General features: G+C 37.4%; 1 protein-coding gene across 22 annotated transcripts; it reads left to right on the top strand.

Annotated features, from left to right (window-relative positions):
- Positions 1–1,527: 1,527 nt before the first annotated feature.
- On the top strand, positions 1,528–24,811 carry znf740a (zinc finger protein 740a). Of its 22 annotated transcripts, none has more exons than XM_044348128.1 (21): positions 1,528–1,879; positions 4,881–5,049; positions 5,246–5,428; positions 6,024–6,170; positions 6,848–6,968; positions 7,220–7,303; positions 9,356–9,439; positions 10,822–10,905; positions 11,428–11,511; positions 11,939–12,022; positions 12,762–12,845; positions 13,535–13,618; positions 15,389–15,472; positions 15,851–15,934; positions 16,318–16,401; positions 16,822–16,905; positions 17,952–18,035; positions 18,495–18,578; positions 20,474–20,557; positions 20,987–21,105; positions 21,290–24,811. In XM_044348128.1, the coding sequence occupies exons 2-21, from the start codon at positions 5,005–5,007 to the stop codon at positions 21,461–21,463; spliced, it is 1,965 nt and encodes a 654-aa protein (XP_044204063.1). In that variant the 5' UTR covers positions 1,528–1,879; positions 4,881–5,004; the 3' UTR covers positions 21,464–24,811. The 22 variants fall into 22 exon arrangements, with proteins under 22 accessions (XP_044204063.1, XP_044204065.1, XP_044204067.1 ...); XM_044348130.1 differs by having other exon boundaries at positions 1,539–1,879; positions 6,024–6,140; XM_044348132.1 differs by lacking the exon at positions 7,220–7,303 and having other exon boundaries at positions 1,539–1,879.
- Positions 24,812–25,961: the final 1,150 nt, after the last annotated feature.

The following is a 25,961-nucleotide window of genomic DNA, read 5'->3' as shown; positions in this document are numbered from 1 at the left end:
AACGCTCACAGTATTATATAAGGTATCATGAGAGAGTATTGAACCCATAATCTGAATTTACTTATTTTTTCCATAAAAAAAGTTAAATTACCTTCTTAGAAATTCTTACACTTACATCTACTTCTCCTCCACCACTGAAAAATGAATAATCTGTGAATATCACGAATATGCAAATATTTTTAATCTCAAAGGTTTTACTGCTGGATGCAAGATGTCTCCTAATTCACTGAAAAGTCCATCCTTGCTGTATGTTAGCTGGAGGCTTCAAGTTTCACTTGCGTAAGTTGCATACTGGACCAAACTAGTAGTGATGACACAAATTCTGCTGGTATGGTCACATGTTAAACTCAGATTTATTAGGTAAGCACAGTGAAACTTGCTGCCTTCAGCAGATTAATGTGAACACAGCCTTTTAGTGTTAAACTTTACACACATATCACAGTGAAGTCCAGCGAAGTCACAATAAGTTAAGCACATTTTGAGTGGAGGGGGGCTTTAAAAATCCCCTCCAGACATGTATTAAGACATATAAAAAATACTCTGCTTGGGACAAAAATGTGTGTCTGACATGGCTTTTCCACACAAAAAAAGTATAATTACCACATTAAAATCCTTGAAATGACATCTACTCATTCTCCCTCATTAAAAATTCCAGTCTATAAATATGAAAATATATTTCATTTCAGAAGTTTAACTGCTGGACACAAGATGTCTCCTACTTCACTGTAAAGTCAGTTCTCAGTGTTTGTTCACTGGAAGCTTCAAGTTTCCACCTCACACTTGTGTATGTTGCATACTGCACCAGGACTGCTCCGAAATAGGTGTGATGTTTTTCAATAAGCACTCTCCTTCCTCAGCAGATGAATGTGAAAACAGCCTTCTAGAGCCAAACTCTGCACATACATCATTCTGCACAGTGAAGCTCAAACATCCAACTGTAGGAACAAGAAGAAAAACACATTTTTTAGTGGAGGGAGGGGGGACTTTAAGGGTTTGAGTTACACAATGTTATGTTTCCATAAAAGAGCTGACTACTAAAGACATTATATAAGCAATCAGTAGTCACACAAATAAATAATTCCCTAAATGTAATACATTTCAAAGGCCAAGTCAACAGCCAGCAGTTTTAACACTGAAAAAACAAACAAAATACCTGATTAATGACAACTGATTAAGAAAGCCTGTCATTTTAGTTTCAAGTAAACATGCAAACCGACCATGCAACCATAAAGCACTAAAGGTAACTGTGCAAACTGCAGAGTAAAACTCACTAGAAGAAATCAATGCTGACTATTGACGATTACGTCATTCCCCGTTAAACGGGAGCTTGGTAGGAGCAGCAATCTCATAATATTAATTAATTGAATAGAAGATGGGGCGACGGTAATAATAACACCAGTGATTTAATAATAATGAAGAGAATTGTTATTGATTTGGACCAGATGGGCATTAGAGGAAATAAAACAGGGCAAAGGGGGTGGGGGAGCGGTTTGAGCCACTGTATAAACCACTGTATGTCTGCTTTCTGTCATTTTCAGTGTTCACTCCTTCCTTCTTCATCTGCGTCTCTTCAGTCGTCGCCTGAATCTGCTGCAAACTGAGAAGAGGCCACCTCCATCATAACAACACACATATCGATATAACGCAGAGTACGCCTCAGATGTCCACCATGAAATAAAAAAAATGGATAAAAAGTAGGTTTAGTGTGCTCTTTCAGGTAGAACTGTGTGTGCACCGTGAGCTAGTTGAAGAAGATGAGCCTTTTTTCTTCGCTGGAGGAGGCTGTGCTGCTGTGTGGGGGAGTGGGTTACATCCTGTGGCGTTTCCTGTGTTTGTAAACTAGACGGTCTCGAAAACGTCGGGCGAGTGAAGCTGAAAGGTAGATACACATATCTTTTCATTTCTTCTTTCGATGCTTGGTGGATTTTGATGGTGCACTCAGTGGTTTGCTATGTCGTTTTTCTTAAAATGCACGCAAGGCTGCAGAAGGATTTACTTGATATTACAGCGTCAATGTTAGCCACTGCTAGCTGGCTAACGGGAGGGGGAGGCTCTCGCAACGACGGCCATCACGAATGTCTTTATCGCTCAATCTCGTCTTGAACGACTTCAGCTTTTGTGTGTTCACATGGTTATCACAGTGAAAAGATTAATGTGTCCATTGCTCATTATTGAGAGTTTCATGTATCTACTGTTTCAAACCAATGACCAAGTGGAGTGAAAAAATGTTCAATTTTTAACATTACGGTGGGCGCCAGCGAGCAGCTAGCTGCTAGCTGCTGTTAGCTTGTTCAACATCAGCAAAACTAACGTTAGGTTGGGGTGGTAGTGCGAAGGCCAGCCCATTCAACGCTGAGAAATTAAATATTTATCTTCCAAACAACATCGTGTTAGTGTAGTGACTTTTCTTCTGCTGGCAACTATATCGACGACATCCAATAAAAAAAGCCTTGTAGTCTTGTAATTTGCGTTAGCCAGCGTTAGCGTTTTCCTAGCAGTGTTAGCCAGCTAACCAACGCTAATGGCGAAACCACTTTAAGCGTTTATTTCTGCCTCCATCTGGTCACCGTTAACTTTTATGGTGGTATAAAAGCAGTTAACCTGTACCATAGTGAGGGGAACATAACAAACGATGCCCAAACGGACGTAAATAATGGAAAAACCACCTTGGTTTTTGCATCGACAGTGCTTCTCAAAATTGAGCAATGTTTCTTTCAGCATATTAACGGCCTCCTCGTAATAACCCAACAAACCGGTCAAAAGGCCAAACGTAACGTTACATTTTAATGTACCAGATTATAAAGGGTCCAGGTCAAGAGCCCCTCTGCATTGTTACACAATATGTACATAATGCATGTATAATCTATAGTCGAAATATTAAATGTTAGCCTTTAGAGCTGCAACAATTAGTCGATTAATTGTCAAGCTATTAAATTAATCGCCAACTATTTTGATAATCGATCAATCTCATGGAGTCATTTTCTAAAGAAAATGTCCAAAATCTTGATTCCAGCTTCCTAAATTTAAATATTTTCTGGTTTCTTTCATCTTCTACAACAATAAACTGAATATCTGGGTTGTGGATAATTTGAGGATTTAGCTTTGGGAAACTGTGATTGACATTTTTCCCACATTTTCCAACATTTTTTGGACCAAACGACTAATCAATTAATCAAGAAAATAATGAACAGATTAGTCAATAATGAAAATGTTAGCTTTTTCATTAACCTTTAACAGTAACTGTATAATTACATCTCTCACCCAGAGATATTCTACTTACATTTTCAACAGGTTTAGCAGAAGAGTAAGAAATAGGAGATTTAACCTTTTCTAAAAGTTTTGCTTCTAAAGTTGAGCAGCACAATGTGAACGCAGTAATCATTTGTAACTTACCAGAAAGGAGGGCTTTTCTTCAGCATCCATGAAAACATAAGAAAGAGACTTCCTTAACATATAACTGCTCCCTCCATATTGCTTAATTTTCACACTTTGTTATATTTTCCGGTATTCTCGTACTCTGAAAGTGGAAAGCTGATGATTTGCCAAAGCTGTTTTATTATTATTATTACAACCTAAATGTTATCATAGCTAAATGTCTTTGTCCCACTTAAACCTCAACCTTAATAACTTGTAATTTAATACAATGAAAACCATTCTAGACATTTGAATAATAGACAGCAGCATGCATGCCAGTGTCTACTGTATTTTGAGTTTTTGTTCTGACTGACTGGTCAGTATTAAGTTTACATAAAGAAAACATGTCAGGCTTTGAATACAGTTCTTGTCTGTGTTATGTATTGTATGTATATGTGTTGAATTTGTTCTGTTTTTAACAGAGCTGCAGTTATATTAGTGGATATTTTGAAACTCACTTTTGCTAATTTTCTATGCAATTTCTTCTTTATCTTCACGTTTCAACTTGTTTCCCTCTAGTCATACAAAACACTTATGTAAAACACTATTGGCAAAGTTTCTCATATGGAGTATGAATGGGCTTAGCCTACTGCAATGCAAGCACTAAAAGAGTTGTTATTTAAACTTACTACATGTAGACCTGGTAAAAATACCCTTTAATGGTTTGGTTTTCTTAAATTCTAATTGTTTCCAGATTTTTTTTAAATGCTTTTCAATTCCACTTATTGAGTTCTGCAGAATTTAGTTTGTGCTTCCATCTACTTCAATGGTTATGCACAAAGCATTATACATGTATAATATTTACAACAGCGGACAATACAGCAAGGAAGTCTGACTAAACGATTATGTATTCAGATTTCTCTTGGTATGATATTTGAACCCTTGATAATGACGAGACAAGTTGACTTCAAATTTATCTGCAGTCCACTGTGATTAACAGTTAAAATCTCCTGATAAACTAGACAGTTAACGGAAGATTTTCCATCTAACAAGATAATGTGATTATATGTATATTGGAAGAAGATCCTAAAGTCACTGTGATTTTTATTTGATTTTGATTAGTGTGTGTTGCCTGGCCTTAGTATGAATTGCACTCATACTGGTATCTTGATGTTTAGGTTTTATGTATAGGGATTATGCAGAAGAAAGAATAATAATAGTGGAAGTCCATTAATTGCCGTCTTAGTGAACTATGGTAATCCCAAAAGAGAAAAACCGTGCTAAGCTTCAAGATAGATGTACAGTATGAATGAGTGTTATCCATAGTCAGTCAACTTTATGGTCAGTTGTTATTATGGTGAGTATACTGACATATCTATGAACAAAATGCATGTGAGTTTCATATTTTGTGATGTGGAAAAACAACAACTAACTGGAGTTAATGGAATATGTGCCATTAAAGGCAGCCATTGATGCTGATGTAATTTAATGTTTGTCTGTTTCATCCACATCCTCCTCTTCCTCAGTTTTAATGCTAGATGAGTGAGGTGGGTGTGGCTTCCCACCAGCCCGACCATCCTGACTGACGGATCTCTGGATGACCTTGTCCCCACCCCTGTCCCTGCGCTCACATACACCGTTACCACAGCAATGTCACATCTGCCCAGCAGCTCAGTCCGCGACCATATGAAATGGGTTTGTTTTAAGAACACCAAAGTGGTTACAAATAACTTTATTTGGAGTCTTGTGTCACTCAGGATGTTGTCGTTGATGACTAGCTTGGCAATTGCCATGTCTTAGATGCAAATCATTTCAAATTCCAGCCTATTTGTTTTAGAAGTACGTTGTCGTTAGTTAATTATTCTTAAATTTAAATGTTCTATCTTCCCAGGCGGGTCTGCTTGGCTGCGAGGCTGTCCTCTCCAGTATGGCCCTGATGCAGGCCAGCTCCATGGCCGCTCCACCCAAAAAAATGATGGCTCCACTTGGCCATGGACCACAGCAGAGAGAGGGACCTGACCGTGCTCCCCAGAGCCATATGATCCTCCCGTCTGGAATGAGCTGTCCACCTCTGGTTAGGACCCCCTTGGGAAATATGGAATGGAAATTTGTCTGTTTTTATATGTTTCAATATTGTCAAAGGTGTAAACCCTTTGTCTTTTACGAAATTGAAAATTTGATAGCGGAAGGACAACACAACCCTCCGCTTCTTGTTTTTGTGGCGTTTTAACTTGGAATTGGATAATGAGTTCACCTCATAATTGACATTGGAAACATGTTGACATAATCACTACCAGGTTTTACATTAGATCATATAGTTACAGTTTCAGGAGCATTGTTCTTACACCGCCACAAACAACAGTTGTATTTTTTTTAAATTAAAAAATAGATTTGTTTCAGGTGGTCAAAACCTTTCCCTCTTCAGTGATCAGAAACTGTCCCAATTGTTTTAAATTATATGCTGATTTTACTAAAACCAAGACACAAAATCTACAAACCCACTAATATTAAACATTGGCTTTGGTATCAAAGTGCAGTGGCAAAAAATTTACTTAAGAGAGGTTTACATTTATCGCTTTGTTTTAGACATATCTTGTTCAGATATTTTATTTTTATTTTTTAGAGGAATCTAATCTGAAATACTTGTCTTTTTTTGTCTTGCTCTTAAGCTTATCCGGAAGGAAGGTGAATTCCAAGCTCCCCGCCTGCTGGACGAGAAGGAGATGAGGGCCAACGAGGACATGCAGCAGAAAAAAAAGAACAGGAAATCAGTAACGCCCTGTAAAGTGAGAGATCAAGAGGGAAGGGGAGGGAAGGTCAGTGGCTGTGGTTGCTAAATGGGGAATGGTCTGTGCATGGTCCTTTTCTGCTTTACAGAAAATGTGTCTTTAGCAGCTTGCACATGTTTCTGTAAAAGCATTTAACTTTATTTAAGTGTGCCTCACTTGGAGCTTTCATGTCTGCACATTTTGTTTGTGTGGGGGTGGGGGGAGGAGCTCAGGGAAGATGTGGAGGGGGTGGAGGATCTCTAGAGAGGAAAGAGGGGGAGGGGAGCAGAGCAAAGCAGAGCGGAGCACAATAACTGCAGTTGTGTGCATACAGGGGAGCAGTAACATGAGGGCATTAGGCCATAGTAAGGGATTGTGGGGTATTTCTCAATTCAAATGTTAATTACATTCAGTAAAAAACAAACTGTTATACCCTGCATTTACATACCCAAGATAATTTGGTTTTACACATTATAAACAATTAAAAATATACATGAAACTGTTGGATTTGGTGTAATAGAAATCAAATACTTTGCATTTACTGAAATTGAAGAGGAATTATTTACTTTTATTCAATTCAGAGCCATTGTGGGTGGGTATGTGTGACAGATTGTGCCATTGTTTTAGTGGTACAGTTCACTGGTTTCTTAGTCTATGTCACTGGTACACCATTAAGGTGTTATTTGAACAAATGTTGAACGCTTATTCTTTACTGTCCACCTTAGGGCACAGGTGGAGATGAAAATGGTCCATCATCCAAAGTGCAGAAAAATTTTATTTGTGATCACTGTTACGGCGCATTTAGGAGTGGATACCACCTGAAGAGACATATCCTCATTCATACAGGTATGGGTCACGCTTGGAATAACCGAAGTTCACAGTAAAGCCAAAAAAAACAGCTTTTAATGCCTGATTACATAAATCATTTGTTGAAGGAGGCTCTGAAAGCTTGAGTTGGATGGAATTTAGGAGTGTGCAGCAACTGTAAGGTTTTGCAATGGCCTGCTTAAAAATCTTGTTTGGTAATAGCTTTTGCCTCACAGCTAATTGGTGGTATCTGTGGGGACTTGAACTAAAACTGGTGCTCTTCGGTTTAGGGGAGAAGCCGTATGCTTGTGCCGTATGTGACATGAGGTTTATTCAGCGTTACCACCTGGAGAGACACAGCCTCATTCACACGGGTATGCGTCCTCTAACCGTACCCATATTACATAAATCTGACTACCTCTGTAGTCTTGACACTTGAATCAATGGACAGATGCTTAGGGTTCATTTTGTCTGTGGACAGTAATTTCCAACAAAGCCACCCCCCAAAATCTGTTCAGCCCAAAATATAAAGCACAGTATTTGTCTTTATAAATATTGGTCCCCCAACACCAAGAAAAAGTTACTGAAGGCGATATAATACAGTGCGGTCCAGTAGTCCCAAGTCCACTATTAAAAACTCTTGTTTTACCATGTGTGATTACCATATACCACATTATTTCAGCTTTTTAAGGAGATCCCAAAGACGTTGAAGTCACAGTCCTCCTTTTCTTAATGATCTTTGTTCAATGAGGTTGAGTTCTGGTGACTGTGAAGGGAGTAATTAGCCTCTCTAGTGACTGTCATCAACCTTCTTATTGCAAATTCAAACTCTGATGAATTTGTAAAAACAGCTTTCTTTCTGTCTTCAGCTGTGTTGTTGAGATTGTTTAGCTCATGCCTGTTCTTGGACCATTGTTTTGACTTGTTTTGTTCTTAAATTGATTGTATTGATAAGTGAAATAGGAGTTTTTTTTGTTCATTTAGATTTGTGTTGTTGGTGCAAATGCTGTTGGGTCCTGTAAAGATGTAAGCTTGATACACTTGTCTTCACATAGTGTGACTGCTTTAAAGACTAACAACAACCAGGCTGATCCTGCGTGTGCTGCCATGTAGAAGTTGGTGCATTGCTCTCTGCACACTGTGTGCAGTACGCTTCATCACTGTGCACTATAGTTTAACGCTGTATCACATCTGGTTGTGGTTGCAAGTACAACAGACAACACCTGACCACCAAATATGATGATGGGTGCAGTCAGAAGTGCAACAGATTTGAACCTCATAACTTGTAGATGTCAGAGTAGCAATGCTTTTTCACTCTCCAAGATTCAATGTTTTAAAGTCTGCCTGATCTTGGTTTGGATTTGACCTCTGAGAAATGTTTGTAGCCTGCCAGTCCTTCAGAACTTCAGTTTTGCTACAGTTAGATGGGATACTGATTACTACATCAGAGAATATTTTGGCATCACGTTATTTGGCTCCTCAATTTTTGGCGGCTCCTCAACAGAAAATATGCGTAAATTGAAACCCAAAGTTTAAACACAAGCAGTAGTGACACATGAGTGACCATATTCATTTTGTCAACATGTGGTTTTCTCTGGAAAACAGTTCTCACTTTGTGTTAAAGAGAATCCTTGTGTTAAAATATGCATGAAAGGTATGGTGTGACTGCAGTAAGAAAAACCTTACAAAATGTAATTTTCTGTTGTATTTCTAAGGATCATAAGCTATTAATCTGTGTCAGCACTAATGTATCCAGGAAACAGCTGGTTTAAAATAAGATTTTCTTCATGATGAAAACAAACAGTTCTGTAAGCAAGAATTCTTGATAGTGGACTTGAAAAGGACTCAAAACTTTTGGACCCCAGTGTATCTATTTGAAAGCCTCAATGCACAGGCCGCACAAAACATGAGATTTCTTTTTTTGAATCATTTTGTATGTAATTATTAATTTATCAGTGGAAAATAACTGCATGGACATCAAAGGACTATGTTTATATAAAATGGATATAAGGTCCTTATCGAAAAACATTTCCATAGTGTCCATATTTGCGTTGCACCTTTTCACATAAACTTCTTTGTTTTTCATTGTTTAAGAAGTATGCACTGTGGGTAAGTCAACCTCTAACCTAATAGTTTTTCTAAGTGACTACTGCTTTCAGTATTCACAAAAAGAAATGCATCAATAGTAATGTTGACCAATTTTACCCAGCTCTTTTTATTAATACATATGTGTACGTGTATACTTTTTTTAATTCTGATATCCCAGTAGCTTAAGTAAGCAGTTGCTCTTTTTGGCTACACTGCATCTGTTCTGTCTGTTTTTCACATAGTACATTTTTAAAATATATATAAATATATATTTTTGTCTCTAATTCAACTTATCTGATAGACTGAATAGCTAATAATTTTATGCTCTGTGTGTGTAGGGGTGAAGCCGTACGCTTGTTCCATGTGTGACATGAGGTTTTTCCAGCGTTACCACCTGGAGAGACACAGACTCACTCATACGGGTATGCGTCCATTTACCGTACCCAGGTCAGGTTAAGAAACTTTATTTGATCAGGTTGTCTCATTGAGATCAGGATTTCTCTTAAAAAGAGGCCAGAGAAGAACAACAAAAAAACCATTTACAGTAAGACCTCATATACAACAGCACACAAGCGAACATGCATGCACAAACAAGTCCTTCAGGAGTTGATTTGGAATTACTCTTGTGGACACCTCAAAGTGTATTATCCCTCTTGTACCATTGCTGCTCAACAAAATTTACACTTATTTTTCCTTTTTTGTATTTTATTTTCCAATCAAACTGTTACTTCTGCTTCAACGTACAAGCAGAGCTTAAGAGTTAAAGCCAACTGCCAGCTATCATACACTGTGTACATAAGTCCTGCACATTTTGCTTATCCTTTCATGTATTAATCGAAATATCCTATTAATAATGGATTTACGTGGTGGTTGGGGACCTTTTTTTAGTAGGATTTTTTTCAAGGAAGTGTTACACAGCCACGGTTAAGAGATGGGGGAGATTGGTCACCATATAAGGGCAAAATAATGTAATTTTTTAGGAGACCTGCTAACTTTGGTGTTTGTAAAACCTGATTGTGCATGACTTTAATAGAAATAACTGGCTAATTATTTCAAGTTTTAACACCAGTTTGTGTTAATTCCCTCCTGTCTGATCTAGTCATAGTCGTAGCTGATTCCCTAAGGCCATGGTATATTATGGGAATAGTCCTTTGATGTCCACACCTATTTTACATGCAGATTAATGGCTGCACAACTCTGTAATTGTCTGGCTTTTTAATTTAAGAAGTTGCACAGCTGCTTTTACAGATGTTTCTGCTGTAAGCCTATGGCGGCGATTGGATTGGAAGCTTTTAAATTCTGAGACAGATCATCACTTTGGAGAGCTTGAAACCAACGCACACTTGCATGCCACCATAAATTGAATGAGTGCGTTGCATAGAAGTTTACCCAAGTTCAATTTAACAGTAAGCTGCAACCAATATGCTAAAAAAATGATGACATCCATCAAATAAACGGTGGAGAAGCGTGCTAATGTGTTTGCTTCAGCTGGCCCGTGTGATCACCGTCTCAGACGTTTCTTTGCTCTCTTGCTGCTGACTTGTATGTCTTGTTTTAAACATGCTTGGCTTGTATCCTGTTGCTGTTTTTGTTTCATGATGTATTCCAGAATATTTGAAAACGAATGCTCCCCATAACAGAAGACACTTTTACCAATTAGAAGTAAAAACAAACACCTTCGCATGAAGCTTTGATTGGAATGTGAACTGTCTGCCAGGTCCTAGTGATTTAATGACTGTGAATGATGCTTCCCTTTGATGCTAAAGCAACGTCTTAGCTAATATGTTGATATTTGTGTATGTAGGGGTGAAGCCGTACGCTTGCTCCATGTGTGACATGAGGTTCTTCCAACGTTACCATCTGGCAAGACACAGCCTCACTCATACTGGTATGCGTCTGCTTACCCTGGTTCATTAGGTTGTGGTTTTATTAGAAGTGCCTTAACTTTGAACTCATAGCTGTATAAACAGAGGTTTGAGGTATCTAAATTGGCAACCAGCTTCAAATATGTAGACTTGACATATTAGCAAACATTAAGATGTATCCAGACATGTGTTAGTACAGTAAAATATTAAACTCTTGATGTGAATACATGCTTATATAACGGGAAACCAAAATTTACATAACTTCAGCTTTTCCCCTGCTGAACGCTCTACTTCGTTCTGCGCAATTATCTCTTTAGTTGGTCTTGATTTTACAAGATACATTTTTAATGTGACTGAAATGACCCAGTCGTGGTCACAATACACATAATCGTGTACTGCAAAACAAGCATTTGTTTCTCAAGCTCATGGGATTACGTGTAGACGCATAAGAAGAGCTGTTGTAAGGGAAGAGTTGATGGTTATGTGTTGAAACGTATTTTCTTTTCTGTTTCTAGCTAATGTTTACATACTTTTTATGTGTGTAGGGGTGAAGCCATACGCTTGCTCCATGTGTGACATGAGATTTTTCCAACGCTACCACTTGGCAAGACACAGCCTCACTCACACGGGTACGGGTTCACCCTTCTTTGTTACTTGAGAGCCCAAATACCCGGTTTAGTGGAGTTTAAATTTTCCTTGTTTGTAGAATGAGTCTGGCTTTTAACATATGAATAATTGTTGGAGCACAATGGAGGAGTGCCTTTCTGTTTTTGTCTTAACCCTTTATGGTACTATGTTTAGCCAGCATTTCCCAGATTGCCTCCATTAGGTTATTTTACCTTGACTTGGGTCTGAAGACTTTTTCAGCCTTTGTAATGTTTTCATTGAGGTCCCTTCTTAATGTATGTTGACAGTCAAAATGATAGCTTAATGCATTTAGTGTGACATCATACTGGTGCCACCTCTTTTGGCATGTCTGGATACATGATATAAGTGAGTGTGTCCTGTTCAGTTCATTGTGTTGTTTTTACAAAATATTTTGCTCTGTGTGTGCAGGGGTGAAGCCATATGCTTGCTCCATGTGTGACATGAGATTTTTCCAGAGATACCACCTGGCAAGACACACTCTCACCCATACGGGTATAAGTTTTACTTAAATCCCTCTCAACTGACACTACCAGGGATTGTAGAGATTTGGTTTATAAGCACTGCCTACTTATGGGTGTATTTTGACATCAAGATAAATGTGTAATACTTAATCCATGTGTTGGATTATGTAAGTTTAAAGTTAAAGTACTAGTAGTTTCTATTTTATTTTCTGGTGTCATTTGTTTCATTGTATCTGCTAATTGTTTAAAGGCTTGACATGACACATTTTATGTATTTATGTATAGAGACTAGTAAGTAGGGCTGGGCAATATATCGATATTATATCGATATCGTCTTAGATTTTGTCGTAATATCATGATATAGCATAAGTGTTGTCTTTTCCTGGTTTTAAAGGCTGCATTACAGTAAAATGATGTAATTTTCTGAACTTACCAGACTGTTCTAGCTGTTCTATTATTTGTCTTGTTACCCACTTAGTCATTATATCCACATTACTGATGATTATTTATCAAAATACTCATTGTGTAAATATTTTGTGAAAGCACCAATAGTCATCCCTACAATACTGTTACAATACCAATATTGAGGTATTTGGTCAAAAATGTCGTGATATTTGGTTTTGTCCATATCGCCCAGCCCTACTAGTAAGGCATGAAAATATAAGGGGTTTTATAATGACATAACACTGACTAGTTTATGTAAAATGACATATGCTGTGTACATAGTTCATGAGAACACTTTTCTAAAGTTTGGTACTGTATGCGTTTAGGGGTGAAGCCATACGCTTGCTCCATGTGTGACATGAGGTTCTTCCAGCGTTACCATTTGGCAAGACACAGCCTCACTCATACTGGTATGCTTGAATTAATTGTTCCCCTTTCACTATAAAACCTTTTCTATAAACAACCTATTCATGATCTTTTTTTTTATTGATAAGTCCCTCTATATTCAACATATGCCATTGATGATAAATTCCCCCTTCTAAATAAAACATGTTTAATATAATTTTTAGGCTTTGTTGGAAAACTGTCCACTGAAAAAGTGACTCTTCCTGTCAATTACCTTGTTTTGTGATTAACACTGTAATGGTACTATTGCATGTGTATTGTTCAGTACTATATTACATATTGAATGAACGCACATTACACCAAAAAGGGTTTAAATGCAGGCATCAATAGTCTAAAATGTGAAGAAAAAGAGGCTACATTTCTCAAGAAACAGTGCATCTTGAACGTAGTGTAACTTAAAAAGCTTCAGCATGAACCTGAAATGGGGTTTTTATCACCAACAGTTTGCAGGATGACTGAATATTACTAAATCTGATCCAAACTGCATTCTGTCAGCGCATTCTTTCCCCTTAATTAATGATGCACTTTAACTATTGATGTCTGCAGGTCCTTAAACTCTTTTGTGTTTCTGTCTGTAATAAAGCATGCTATTATAAACAACCTGAAAGCATTTCATTATGTTTTTATTTAAATCGTGGTGTTCATGAACTTCATCAGTGTTGAAATACACCTAACTTTCTTGTGCTCTGTTTAGGAGTGAAGCCGTATGCTTGTACCATGTGTGACATGAGGTTTATACAACGTTACCAACTGGAGAGACACAGTCTTACTCATACGGGTACGTCCTCATTATTTGACCATTTCTCTCTTTGACTGTGGTCATGCATGCGCCCCACATTAATGTTTACATGGCTGCTTCAAACTCGAGTTTGTATTGCTTTCTGTCACTATATTGACAAGAGATAATGTTTCATGTAGCATCTACAGGGAGCTTCATAATAACTTGCATAATGATACTTCCCCTCATACTTTGCATATGAAATGACATAATGAATTTGAAGCAAAGATGCCAACAGCTTGTTTTGGTTTGTAGTTTTATTTATGTGTTTACCTTTAAACTAAATGTTTTAGCTTTTAGATGTCTGCAAAACAAAAACATAATTCTGACAAGTTTTCTTATCAGACTTTTTTTGCGTATTTGAATTAGCTCAGCTTCAAAAAGAAATTCTACTTCAGTCCAGTAGCTGCATATATGGAAGAAATGTGCTTCTAAAATAATAAAACCATGAAATATTGGTTGACTTTTGTAATGCTGCAGAAATATAAATCCTAATTCTTTTGCTAACATATTTCCAAAAATCAAATGCGAATGATTCTCAAATATATGAAATACATATATGAAATGGCTAAATTCCAAAACTGCTGGTGTCTGTAGCTCGCAGACTCAGACATAACTATACATTAAGATCTCTTTTCTCTTTTATGATATATATGAAAAACTATTGCTGTGATCCAAGTCAAACTTAGTAGAACAGATCATTCCCCTGTCCAGGAATATCACGTTATAATTCAACATAAAAGCTGTGTGTGTGTGAGTTTGCACAGCGTCAGCTCCAAAGCTTATCACATAGAATTTAAAAAATGCAAGAAATTTAAAAACTTCGTCAATGAAGGCGTTTGCTGTGAAGCAGCTGCACGCATGCGGCTGCCTACAGTAGATCAGTTCAAGGCTTTCTGTTCATTATGGAACAGCTATGGAAGTTATTATCAAATTCTGAATTAATGTGTTGGTGATGCGGCCTGTATTGGGTCTCAGCTGATGTGAATGTCTAACTGTAGAGCTGACTGTCCACACAACTCAGTCATTGTCATTTCACATTCAAAGTAATGGTGAGGAAATAAATATAATCCTCTTTCATGAATTGTTTAGTTGCATCGACTGACATTGTTAAGAACAGGCTTTGTGTAAGCATAGGTCTTTTTAGTACAGCTTTTAAATTTGAATCAGCAGAGTTCATGTTATATTTTGAACTTTTATACAAGCTAGGCTTTCTAAGATGCTTTCCATAATATTTTCAGCTACTATAAATAAGAATTTATCTGCAAACCAATGTCAACATTTTAATATATTGTGTATAGTTGTTTACCAACTGCCTAAAATTGTCTAACCTCTGCGATCAGCGTGACAAAAATTCATGTTCAGAAAATCTGTATGTAGAAATTCTGCAAACACAAACTTGTATTTGCATAGTGTGAGAAACTTGTGCTAGTTGGAATGTGTCCATTAAGGACCTCAATTTTGGCTCAATTGTCTGCTCATTTTGGTAAGTTTTTAGGTTTGAAGATACGTTTTGCTTTCAACTCGGGATGTTTTCATTGTCCGTCAATTTCCAATTTGAACATTGGCCATAGATATCTAGTAATTAGAGTCTAGCTTCATTCAGATGTGAATCTCCAATTGGAATAGCAGATGTATTTTGAAGGCAAACAAAGCGCTGATAAGTGCAACCAAACTTTACTAAGCAATTAGTAAAGTTTAACGTCGATCATTTTTGGCAGTTGAGTTTTTTTTTTTTTTTATGCTAAAGTTGGTACTTTGTGTGTATAGGGGTGAAGCCGTACGCTTGCACCATGTGTGACAAGAGGTTTTTTCAGCGCTACCACCTGGCGAGACACAGCCTCACTCATATGGGTATGCGTCTGCCAATCTTAACCCAGTCAAAAGATTAGGGTGCTGCAACATCTGTATGCTTGATCTAGTGCTAAATATCTGTATTCATTACACAATTCTGATGGATGATTTTAAGTGTGATAGCCATTAGATGACATCATCAGCTCATGTGTTGTTTTAAGTGGATTTTAAAGACCCTCTGAGAATTTTGTAATTTGAAACAAGCTTCTTATTAAATTATATTGTAATGTTAGGGTATGACATTGGTTATTAACCACAGATATCAATTTAGCCCAGATTAGTATTCTTCAGTTATGAAGTAGGGGTATATATATATCTATTTTTTTTTTCTTTTGTGGCAGAGACACAAAAATAACGCTCTTGATGCTCTGCGTTTAGGTGTGAAACCTTTTGCTTGCACCATGTGTGACATGAAGTTTTTTCAGCGTTACCACCTGGCGAGACACAGCCTCACTCATACGGGTATGGGTCCGTGCACCGAGCCCATTACATTCAGTGTTAGAAATCAGTGTGCACATTTAATCTTGTTAGTTCACTTCAGACATGCCTTTTTTTATATTTAAGGGAAATGTCAATATGAAGTTTTGGTTTTCCTCGTCTGTATTATGAGTTGAGCAGCATAACCGTGAATCATTCTTTTGTTGTTTTTTTTTTTATATTTGTTGGTAACCACAACACTGCGAAATGGATAGTCATTACGAAGGAAATATCTGAAACAAAAGTTTTGTTTTTGCATGAATTGGTAAATGTGTGGTTAATAACCAATAGCTGAGATTTTTTTTTTCTTTCCTAAACAAAATTGGAAAGTGAGGCAAAGTGATATAATATTGCTACTTTGCATTTAGGTGTGAAACCTTATGCTTGCACCATGTGTGACAAGAGGTTTTTTCAGCGCTACCACCTGGCAAGACACAGCCTCACTCATATGGGTATGCGTCCGCCCACCTTACCCATGTCACTGAGATCAGACTGTACTTACATTGTATCAGATACAGGGTCATTATCATGTTAGGCAGTTATCAAGCCTATCCTGTATTATTTGTGTACATGCAACATTAAAGCAGGTTTATATGTAAAGAAATTCAGGACTGCAACATCATCAGCTCATGTGATGTGTTTAGTTGTGGATTTGAGAATTGGTTAAAACAGTTTGATGTATTATTTGATTTGGAAAATAACAACCTTAAAAAAACAAGCATTCATGTCTTAAAAGGAAATTCCAAAACAATAAAAAAAACAAGTGGTTAACAACCCATCAATTCTGAACAAATGTTTGAACTATATTGCTTATTGATGGATTGTGAACACAAAAAAAGACTGAAAATAATACCATAATGCTCTGCGTTTAGGTGTGAAACCTTTTGCTTGTACCATGTGTGACATGAGGTTTGTTCAGCGTTACCACCTGGCGAGACACAGCCTCACTCATACGGGTATGCGTCAGTGCACCTGCCCTTCTCACATATTTGTAGGTCATCATCATATAGTCTCTTATTGTGCTAAGATCAGCAGCAAAGACCGTTTCAACACAGATGTCTTGAGAGAGCCAATTTAGTTTATTTGTGTAAAACGTTTAAGTAAAATAATTACTATTCCGTAATGTCTCTGTAACATTTACAATAAGGAGTTTAAGGCAGTTTGCTTATAATATTTGATGCCCTCTAGAACATTTAGCACCTTTTTTTTAATGACGTTTAACTAAAAAAAACACTGAAAAAAAAACAGCAATACAGATGCATTTGGTCTCATCCTGTGATTTTAAAACTCTATAATTAGTGCACTTTTAATCTCTGCAGTTCATAAGGATAACTTTTCATTAAATAAATGGCTCCCTTTATTATTAATAATAATAATAATAATATAATCACTAGTGGTAAAATCCACAGGTACATAAACTGTACATGTATTTTGTCTTCATGTCATTCATAAAAAAAACAGATAAAGCTCAATACTTTGTTAATCAATAACATAATGTAAATCATACTCAAACTATTGACACTAGGCACATAATAAAGTTGTTTAGTATTCCCTCACTGTAATGGTCACTCTTCATCATAATTATTACTCTGTGAAATTAATGGTCAGTTGATCAGCATAATCTCAGATTATCTTTTTGGTTTTTTTGTCTGTTAGTAACTATAACAGTTACAAAAGGGATATTTTTAGACAGTGTATCTTTTTATTTTGTTATTGCATGAACTGGCGACTATGCCTGATATATTTAGGGGAAACGTCAATATGAAGTAAACATGATTTCCTAGTTAGTATTATCAGTTGAGCAGGATAACTGTAAATCACTCTACTGTTTTGATATTGCAAAATGGATAAAGGCATTACAAAGAAAATATTTGAAACAAAAGTTTTGTTTTGTTTTTGCATGAATTGGCAAATGTGTGGTTAATAACCAATAGCTTAGGGATGTACTCATAAAGAATGGAAACTGAGGTACAGTAATGTAATATTGCTACTTTGCATTTAGGTGTGAAACCTTATGCTTGCACCATGTGTGACAAGAGGTTTTTTCAGCGCTACCACCTGGCAAGACACAGCCTCACTCATATGGGTATGCGTCCGCCCACCTTACCCATGTCACTGACATCAGACTGTACTTACAATATGTTAGAGATGCAGGGTTTAAGGCAGTCATTACTATTCTCTAAAAGTAACTAGCATTACGTCTTTTCTGATGTATATCCTGCATAATATGTGTAAATGCAACATTAAAGCAAGTCTTAAAATGTAAAATATAGGACTGTGACATCATCAGCTCATGTCATGTGTTTAGTTGTGGATCTGAAAATTGGTCAACACAGTTTGATGTATTCTTCATTGGATTTGGATTTTTTTTAAAAACAACAAAAATTGAGCATGACAACTGCATTCTTTTAGAGAGAAAATGAAAAGTGGTTAACAACCCATCAATTGTAAATACCGTAGATGTAAAAAGTACATAATTGATTGATGGATTGTGAAACAAAAATATGAAAGTCCTGAAAATAATGTATTGATGCTCTGCGTTTAGGTGTGAAACCTTTTGCTTGCACCATGTGTGACATGAGGTTTGTTCAGCGCTACCACCTGGCGAGACACAGCCTCACTCATACGGGTATGGGTCCGTGCACCTGCCCTTCTCACATTTCATAGATCACCATTTACTCTTTATTGTGCAAAGATGAATTTTAAAGATTAATTAAGACTGGATCTGTTTGGTTAGATGCAGTTTGTTGTTGAGCAGACTTGCAGGACTGAAGTTCCTTTGGTTTTTTAGTTTACAGCCTTTTAAGTTCATTTTTACTGTATACCAGTAATACTGGAGGGCAGTTTATGTGTTATAATGTGGAGTTGCAGGATTCAGTATGTTGCCTTTTAGTCAGGGTTTAATAATTAACTTTTTTAGCTCCAATTCAGATTATGAATCTTAATCATTTCTTGGCACAGTTTAAGCAAAAAAATGAGAAAATTATCAAAAACACATTCACAGTGAACAACCGCCTTTCGAGCGCATAAATGATTTTGTGATTATTTTTTAAAAATTTTTTTTTTTTGGTTAAAAAGTAAAAAATTAATTGTGTTTTGTAATCCACATGGAAGTCCTATTGCTCTAAACCTCGCTTTCTGAAATCCGACAAGCTGAATTGAAAAGCATGAATCTAAACAAATCCACAGTTCCTATACATTTTTTATGCACGTGGGTTCTTGAAACCTGACCCTACTTAAAGCTCAAAACAGTCATTTGTGGCCAATTCATGCTTTTTGCGTCCACGGACAGCTGTGGTCTTGCAGATGCGCACACAGTTCCATTCATACTTTACAGGTAACATATGTGCCTGCTAGTAAACAGGGTTTCACCATGACAACTTCCTGGAGTTGTGAGTATTACTAACCGCGGTTCAGTGTTTTTCTGCTAATGCAATAATCTGTTACTTCAACCGGACTCACTGGATCATATTTCATTGTCTTACCAGCACTTTAAAGAACACGCCTGCACCAACACGGCCCCTTGAATTGTTTTACACAGGGCTGTTTTCAGTCTGAATGCTGCGGAGGAGTTCCTTTATTTTGCTGAACAACAAGAAAATGTCAAAAAAAGAAAAGCATCCGCTCAATGAGACTAGGAATACAGTACATACATACAGTAGACAGTATTCTACAGTACTCCCGTTTGCTTTTCCAGCACATGTGCAGTTGATGTATTTGCTATGCGTATAGTCAGACCAATGTTAGGCCGTGCGGACACAGGCAGATGACGACATTTACATCACACAGACTAATGCGGACCCTCGCGACCGTTGAAAGTATGAATTGGCCTGTAGTCTGAGTGGACCGTTGAACTGTTTTGACTGAACACAGAACTTCCAAACAACATCAAATTCTACAATAACCCCCCTCCCTGCACTTTGCATTTTTTATGGCATTCAATTGCATAATAATGAAAGTCTCATATAGTATCATTGTTTTACAGCATCTTAGAGAAAAAAAAGTTAGTAGAAAACTAAATAACCAGTGAAAGTTCGTCCAAACTCAAACTCAAAGCCTTGTTTGAAAGAAATGTCATAATTACCATTGACTATTTTACTGTTTTTGCAGTGTAAATGTAGGCATAATGTAACCATTACCACCAAAGGTGAGAGGATGCAACAGTCTTGTTGCAGTGTTAAGTAACAATGTTACTGATGTTTGTTCAGACAAAACATACAGTGATTAAATGATAATCTGACACGTGTTTTTTGTTTTTGTTTTTTTGCTTTGAAACTAGACATATTTAGCTCCATATTGTTATAAAAACCTGACTCAGCTATATTCTCAGTTTAACTTATTGACTTAGTTGCATGTCTGAATATTTCAATATTATTTTCTGACAAAAGAAATGCACATTACATACATAGAATGTATTAGTTATTATTTCTGCCAGTATTTTAGTCCTAGTGCTAGCTTGAGCTTGAAAGATGTATTTCTTGCACTTGTGGCAGGTAGGGCTAATATATTGCTCTGTGTGTGTAGGGGTGAAGCCGTATGCTTGTTCCATGTGTGACATGAGGTTTATTCAGCGTAACCACCTGGAGAGACACAGCCTCACTCATACGGGTATGCGTTCCTTTACCGTACCCTTACCAATGAGAAAGGCTCTGGCGCTTTCAACACATCGGGGTCACAACAAACTCGAGTTTGGATTGTCAAGTCATTTGATGGGATGTTGAACCAGCCTCAAAAAAATACCCCCAGTTTTTGGGGCCACTATGTTGCGTAGATCTGGGCCATGAAAATGAGAAATTCCACTCTGATCTACACATAATGAGTTGATGACGAGGCCTTTTAGAATATCAATATTCAGATGCTGAAACTACCATTGGAAATAGTTAAAAATGTACTAATAGGGCAGTTTTTTTTCCAACTTTCTGTAAGTGTTGGAAATGTAGTCCTCAAAGAAAGAGTAGTAAGTAAAAATTACACACTGTTTATTGGTACAAATGGCTAAAATTGATGCATTGACTGTGTATTTGTGTGCTTTTTTAGGAGAGAAGCCATTTGCTTGTGACATGTGTGATATGAGGTTTATCCAGCGCTACCACCTTGAGAGACACAAGCGTGTCCATAGTGGGGAGAAGCCATACCAGTGTGAACGGTGCCAGCAGGTATGTACGAAGTTTGAACAAAGCAAAGTGACCTTAATGTGAAACTTAAGGTGTTCATTCATTGTTTAAATTCAATCTTCATAACACTTACTGTTGTTTTTTTTTAAACGATTTAAACAGATCCCCCCCCCCCCCCCCCCCCCCAGATAAGTTATTAACTGTGTCCAATTTGTGTCTTTAAAAGAACTTTTCACGGACAGACCGGCTCTTGCGGCATCGGCGGTTGTGCCAGGGTCGCAGCGTAGCGAAAGTAGAGAACCAGCCATGCTGCGAACCGCGCCCATATCCCCAAGAACCCCCGCCCGCACCCCCAACCTGGAGTCCCATGCATCCCCCTCCAGGTCGGCTGGCGGTCTGACATTCCACCTTACCTACATCCACAACACCGCCAGAGACGGGACAAGCCACAGGGTTTCTTCTTCTCAGCTCTGTGCTGAGTGGCACCACACTCTAACACAGACTGATCTTGCAGCTCCAGTCTTGGGATTACTAATGACAGAGGGACATTTGTGTTTTCGTTTTGTTGACTTCTTACTGTGTTCCCCCCCCCCCACCTTTTTTTTTTAAAGACGAGACTTTTCTGTGATGAACAGTGGTCCAGTGGTTTTGTACTTAATCTGTTTGATTTTTTTGCAAAAAAAAAAAAAGTTTTTATTGTTGTTCAAATATATCTGCATTTGGTGGTACTCGGGAAGGGCAGTGGGTATTGTTTATCCTGACATCTTGGCAACAAAATGGGATGCAGTGGTGAGGAAAAGCATTTGAGCCTCTTATTTGGCCCATTTTGTCTCAGAAGCATTGCCACTTAGGTCAAAATAAATAAAACTGAACTTTCCTTTCAGGTAAAGCAAGGAAACCACTCTTGATATCTCATTTGGACCAGATCTTGTTTGCCATTGCAGCTAAAATAATGTTTACCATGGAGGCACCAACCTGACATTAGGCCTGTGGTGGACTTTCCCATGATAATGACTTGTAGTCAGTAATCCAGACATTTCACTCTTTATTGGTAAGCTGCGTCTGGTCTAAATATAATTTGAACAAGAGGAGTTTTCTGACTTTAACAGCACAGGAGGTTCAGTTTTAATGCTTACTCTGTGTAAATAATTCAAAATGTTTATTATTGTTTTACTATGGGGCTTGAGAGGTAATTTTTTTTAATCCACAAAATGGGCCAAAAAGAAAGCAAAAATTAGAATCGGGTTCAATTTGTTGCCACTGTTTAAGTGGAATCCTGAGTAACTGAGTGTGTTTATTAAAAAAAAAAAAAAAAAAAGTAATATCAAACAGTGCTACATAATTGTAAACCAGGACTTCCAATAAGTGGATGATCAGAGAGAAGCCTGCAGCTGACTAGTTCTGTGTCAGACATGAAGGGGTCGGGTCACAGGAGTATCACCTGTGTATCTCGTGTTCTGTGTCGTATGTGTGACATGCTGATGATCACTCAGGAAATGGCACAGGATGACAGCCTGAGCAAGTCCTCCGCTAGAGTCCCTGCTATTGTAAGTGCAGCTGTATATATACAGTGTGTTATACGGTGATCTCCAGTACTACAGCAGACAACTCTCTCTCTCTCTCTCTTTCCAGCTCTGTCCATAGATCTTGGTCTAAAATAGTGCAGGTTGGCCACTTGAAGTCCCATTATGTTTGTACAGATTTCTCACATGGTGAGATCAGTGGGGGTATACAAAATCTTGTGGCCTTAGTGTGTTTATTTCTTTCTTTCTTTCTTTCTTTTTTTTTTTGCCTTTTTTCTCAACTGTTATTATTATTGTGGATCAGATGTATTTACTAAGACGAGACAGCTTTTCATCATCATGGTATTTCTTTCCCTCAAAGCTGTCATGGTTACAGAATGTTGACTGTTTCAGACTAATGTTTTCTCCTGTCAAAAGAGGTGGTATTTTGATGATGATGATGATGATGAATATTTTGGGTCATTGTTACTGATAACGGTGTAACACAATATATAATCCTTAAGGAGCCCCTGGGAGTTTGACGGTCCTCGTAAGAAGTCGGTAGTGCTGAATTGTTTCCCACTGCAGTGCTTTGGCCGGTCGCAGGCCACAGCAGACTCAACACTCGCTTGACTCTGCAACACACTAACAATTGCCTTTTTTATCCAAATATTATGTGGTTGGTGTGTATAATGGATGTCTGTCATGTCATTGGGTTTAGCCTTAAGTAAGTGCGGATACACAAATAATCATTGTAGTACTAAACAATATTGTAACGAACAATTTCTTTTACCTATGATGAACTCTGATCGTACTGTGGGAAAAGTCTTTTGACTGTCAGGCAGCAGAGAGCCGGTTAATCGTGGCCTCCTTGCTGCCCGTGGAATAATTTCTCAAACTTGATCCTTTCTGTGACTGGTGAGCGAGCAATTTGCCTATCCATAATGTTTAACTGAGAAATGTCAGTGATGTTGGGAGGTTTAGTCTGCAAGGCCAAACACATGTACATATTAAGACAACCATTTGATGCCACAGCTATGTAGGTGCATATGACTGACACCATCAGTGGTGGTTTTGGGGGACAACAGTCTCATTTGGATCAGAAAGATGGGTTTTTGTTGTTTTGTTTTGTTTTTTTATTTAAAGGTTCACATCAGCCTTAGACTGAATGTGGAAATGTGTGAAATCCCAGAGTGTCTCTCATTTGTAGGATGTTCATGTTCAGATTGCTGAGTTAAGTGATATTTTACCAGTGTTAATGGGAAGCTTCCTTTAAATGATCCCTTGGTATTCAGACAGTTAAAGTGCGCACAGAGATGGGATTCAGTTTTAAGTGACTTGGTAGAACATAAGAAAACTCAGTGGCAGCAAAGGGACAAGTTTGAGAAATGTATGAATTTGCTCTGGAAACACTATTCCAAAATCTGCGGAAGGGAAACTGCTGGCACGAGCACATAACTAAAAATGGCTAAAGGGCAATACAGTATATAGTGGACGTCACTTGTTAATACCTTTTTGTCATTTATTGTTTTTAGTATTATCGATCTCATTGTTAAAATGCAATAGAATCCTTGAGCCTCAGATCATTTGTTTATAAGATTGAGGTTTAATTTTTAATTTTTTTTCTTTTTTTCAGACAGATCAAATGATTTATTTGTCTGAGAATTTCTCATCGCATTTTTGATGATTGTTTCAAGGACCTTTTTTTATTCTGATAAAATTGTAAACACTGGAGTGAAAGGAAGAAAAAAAGATGGATTTTTTTTTTTTTCCTTCAGACTGTACTAGACAAAGCCTATTTCTCCTCAAACTGACAGAGAAGGCGGACAGAACAATTTGGATCAGTACAGTTGAGAGCCCAGTATGTTCGGTAATTTTGACATTAGAGGCAGTAGTACCACAAGAAAATGTTTTCTTTCTTATACAAAGTCCCTGGTATTTGTAGTAAATTATATTGATAATGGTATTAGATGAACAACAGCATAACAGTAGCTATCACAGATTAGTTGTTTTCTTTATTAGTCTTGCATGCAGAGTTATGGTCCTCAGTTAAAATAGGATCTTGATATTGATTATTTTGTGTAGGAAAATGAGTGCATAAGAATAACTTCCTAAAAAATGTTACAATGATTATTGTAAAATGGGCTAACTAATATGTACCCTTGTGATCCAATTAGTTTCAACTGTATGAAAATCAGAGGAGAGGCTTCTTACTATTATGCTGAAATAAAAGAATTTGTAAAGGACTATTGTATGTTTACTGGGTGACTTAATTGATGTTTTTTATTTCACACACAGGTAAAATGCAGAGAACAGCATGATAAAGTGAAAATGACTGTCATGTCTCATTTGTATTGGTTTTGGTACTATTATCAGCTAGTTTTATAGTACAAGTTATTCACTGTACTAGTGCTATTCCAGTTTAAAACAAATCTAATGTCCCTTGTATATTTTAGACACATGAACCATTCACAGATAAGTGGACTTCCATTTTTAAATCGATGCTAACCAGCTAAGCTAATGTTCCATCCATCCATTTTCTTTACAGTTTATCCTCTAGAGGGTGACAGGAGAGCTGGAGTCAATCTCAGCTGACATTGGGCGAGAGATGGGGTACACCCTGGAGAGCTCGCCAGTCAATCACAGGGCTCAATTATAACATATAGTATAGAGACAGACAACCATTCACACTCACACCTACAGGCAATTTAGAGTCACCAATTAACCTAACCTGCATGTTTCTGGTCTGTGGGAGGAAGCCAGATCACCTCAAGAGAACCCACATAGACACAGAGAGAACATGCAAACTCCACAGAGCTGATGTTCCCTTTTTTACATTACACAACAGTGCTGTTCCATATATAACAGGATAACACATTTGATGGATGAAAAGTATAACTTCCTCCAGGATCAGGGTGTTTGTGGACTCACAGAGGGATATGGGTGGATCATAATCATCATATGAATGGGCACCACAGGTGGCCATAGATGTTACAACACACCCAACGAGCTGCTCAGTGACAGCTTGTAGAAGATGCTCAATGCTGGATTACCAGCCAAGTAAGAAATACCCCAGGACCCCACAGGCCCCAAAAGCCCCAGGTTCACTGCATGTCAATTGGTTGATTGATTGGTAGTTTGATTGATTCACCAAATTAATAAAAAAAAATGTTAAGGAATTTACATCTCCAACATATGATATGAACTAAAGTGAGTCCTGCATTATTGGGTCAATCTTAATGTCTTGTAGAGGGGCCCTTTGTCAAATACTAGTTTAAAGACCTGCATCATTTAAGTTCATATTACAAAGTACATGATCCTAAATAAAGTTGTGGGCAACACTTTATCTTACAGGTCTGTTCATTTTATACAAGTTTCCTGGAAATTTGCATAAAT

Source organism: Thunnus albacares, chromosome 4 (genome assembly GCF_914725855.1).
Source record: "Thunnus albacares chromosome 4, fThuAlb1.1, whole genome shotgun sequence".
In the NCBI taxonomy this organism is placed as follows: Eukaryota; Metazoa; Chordata; class Actinopteri; order Scombriformes; family Scombridae; genus Thunnus; species Thunnus albacares.
This window is presented reverse-complemented; position numbering and strand designations above follow the sequence as displayed.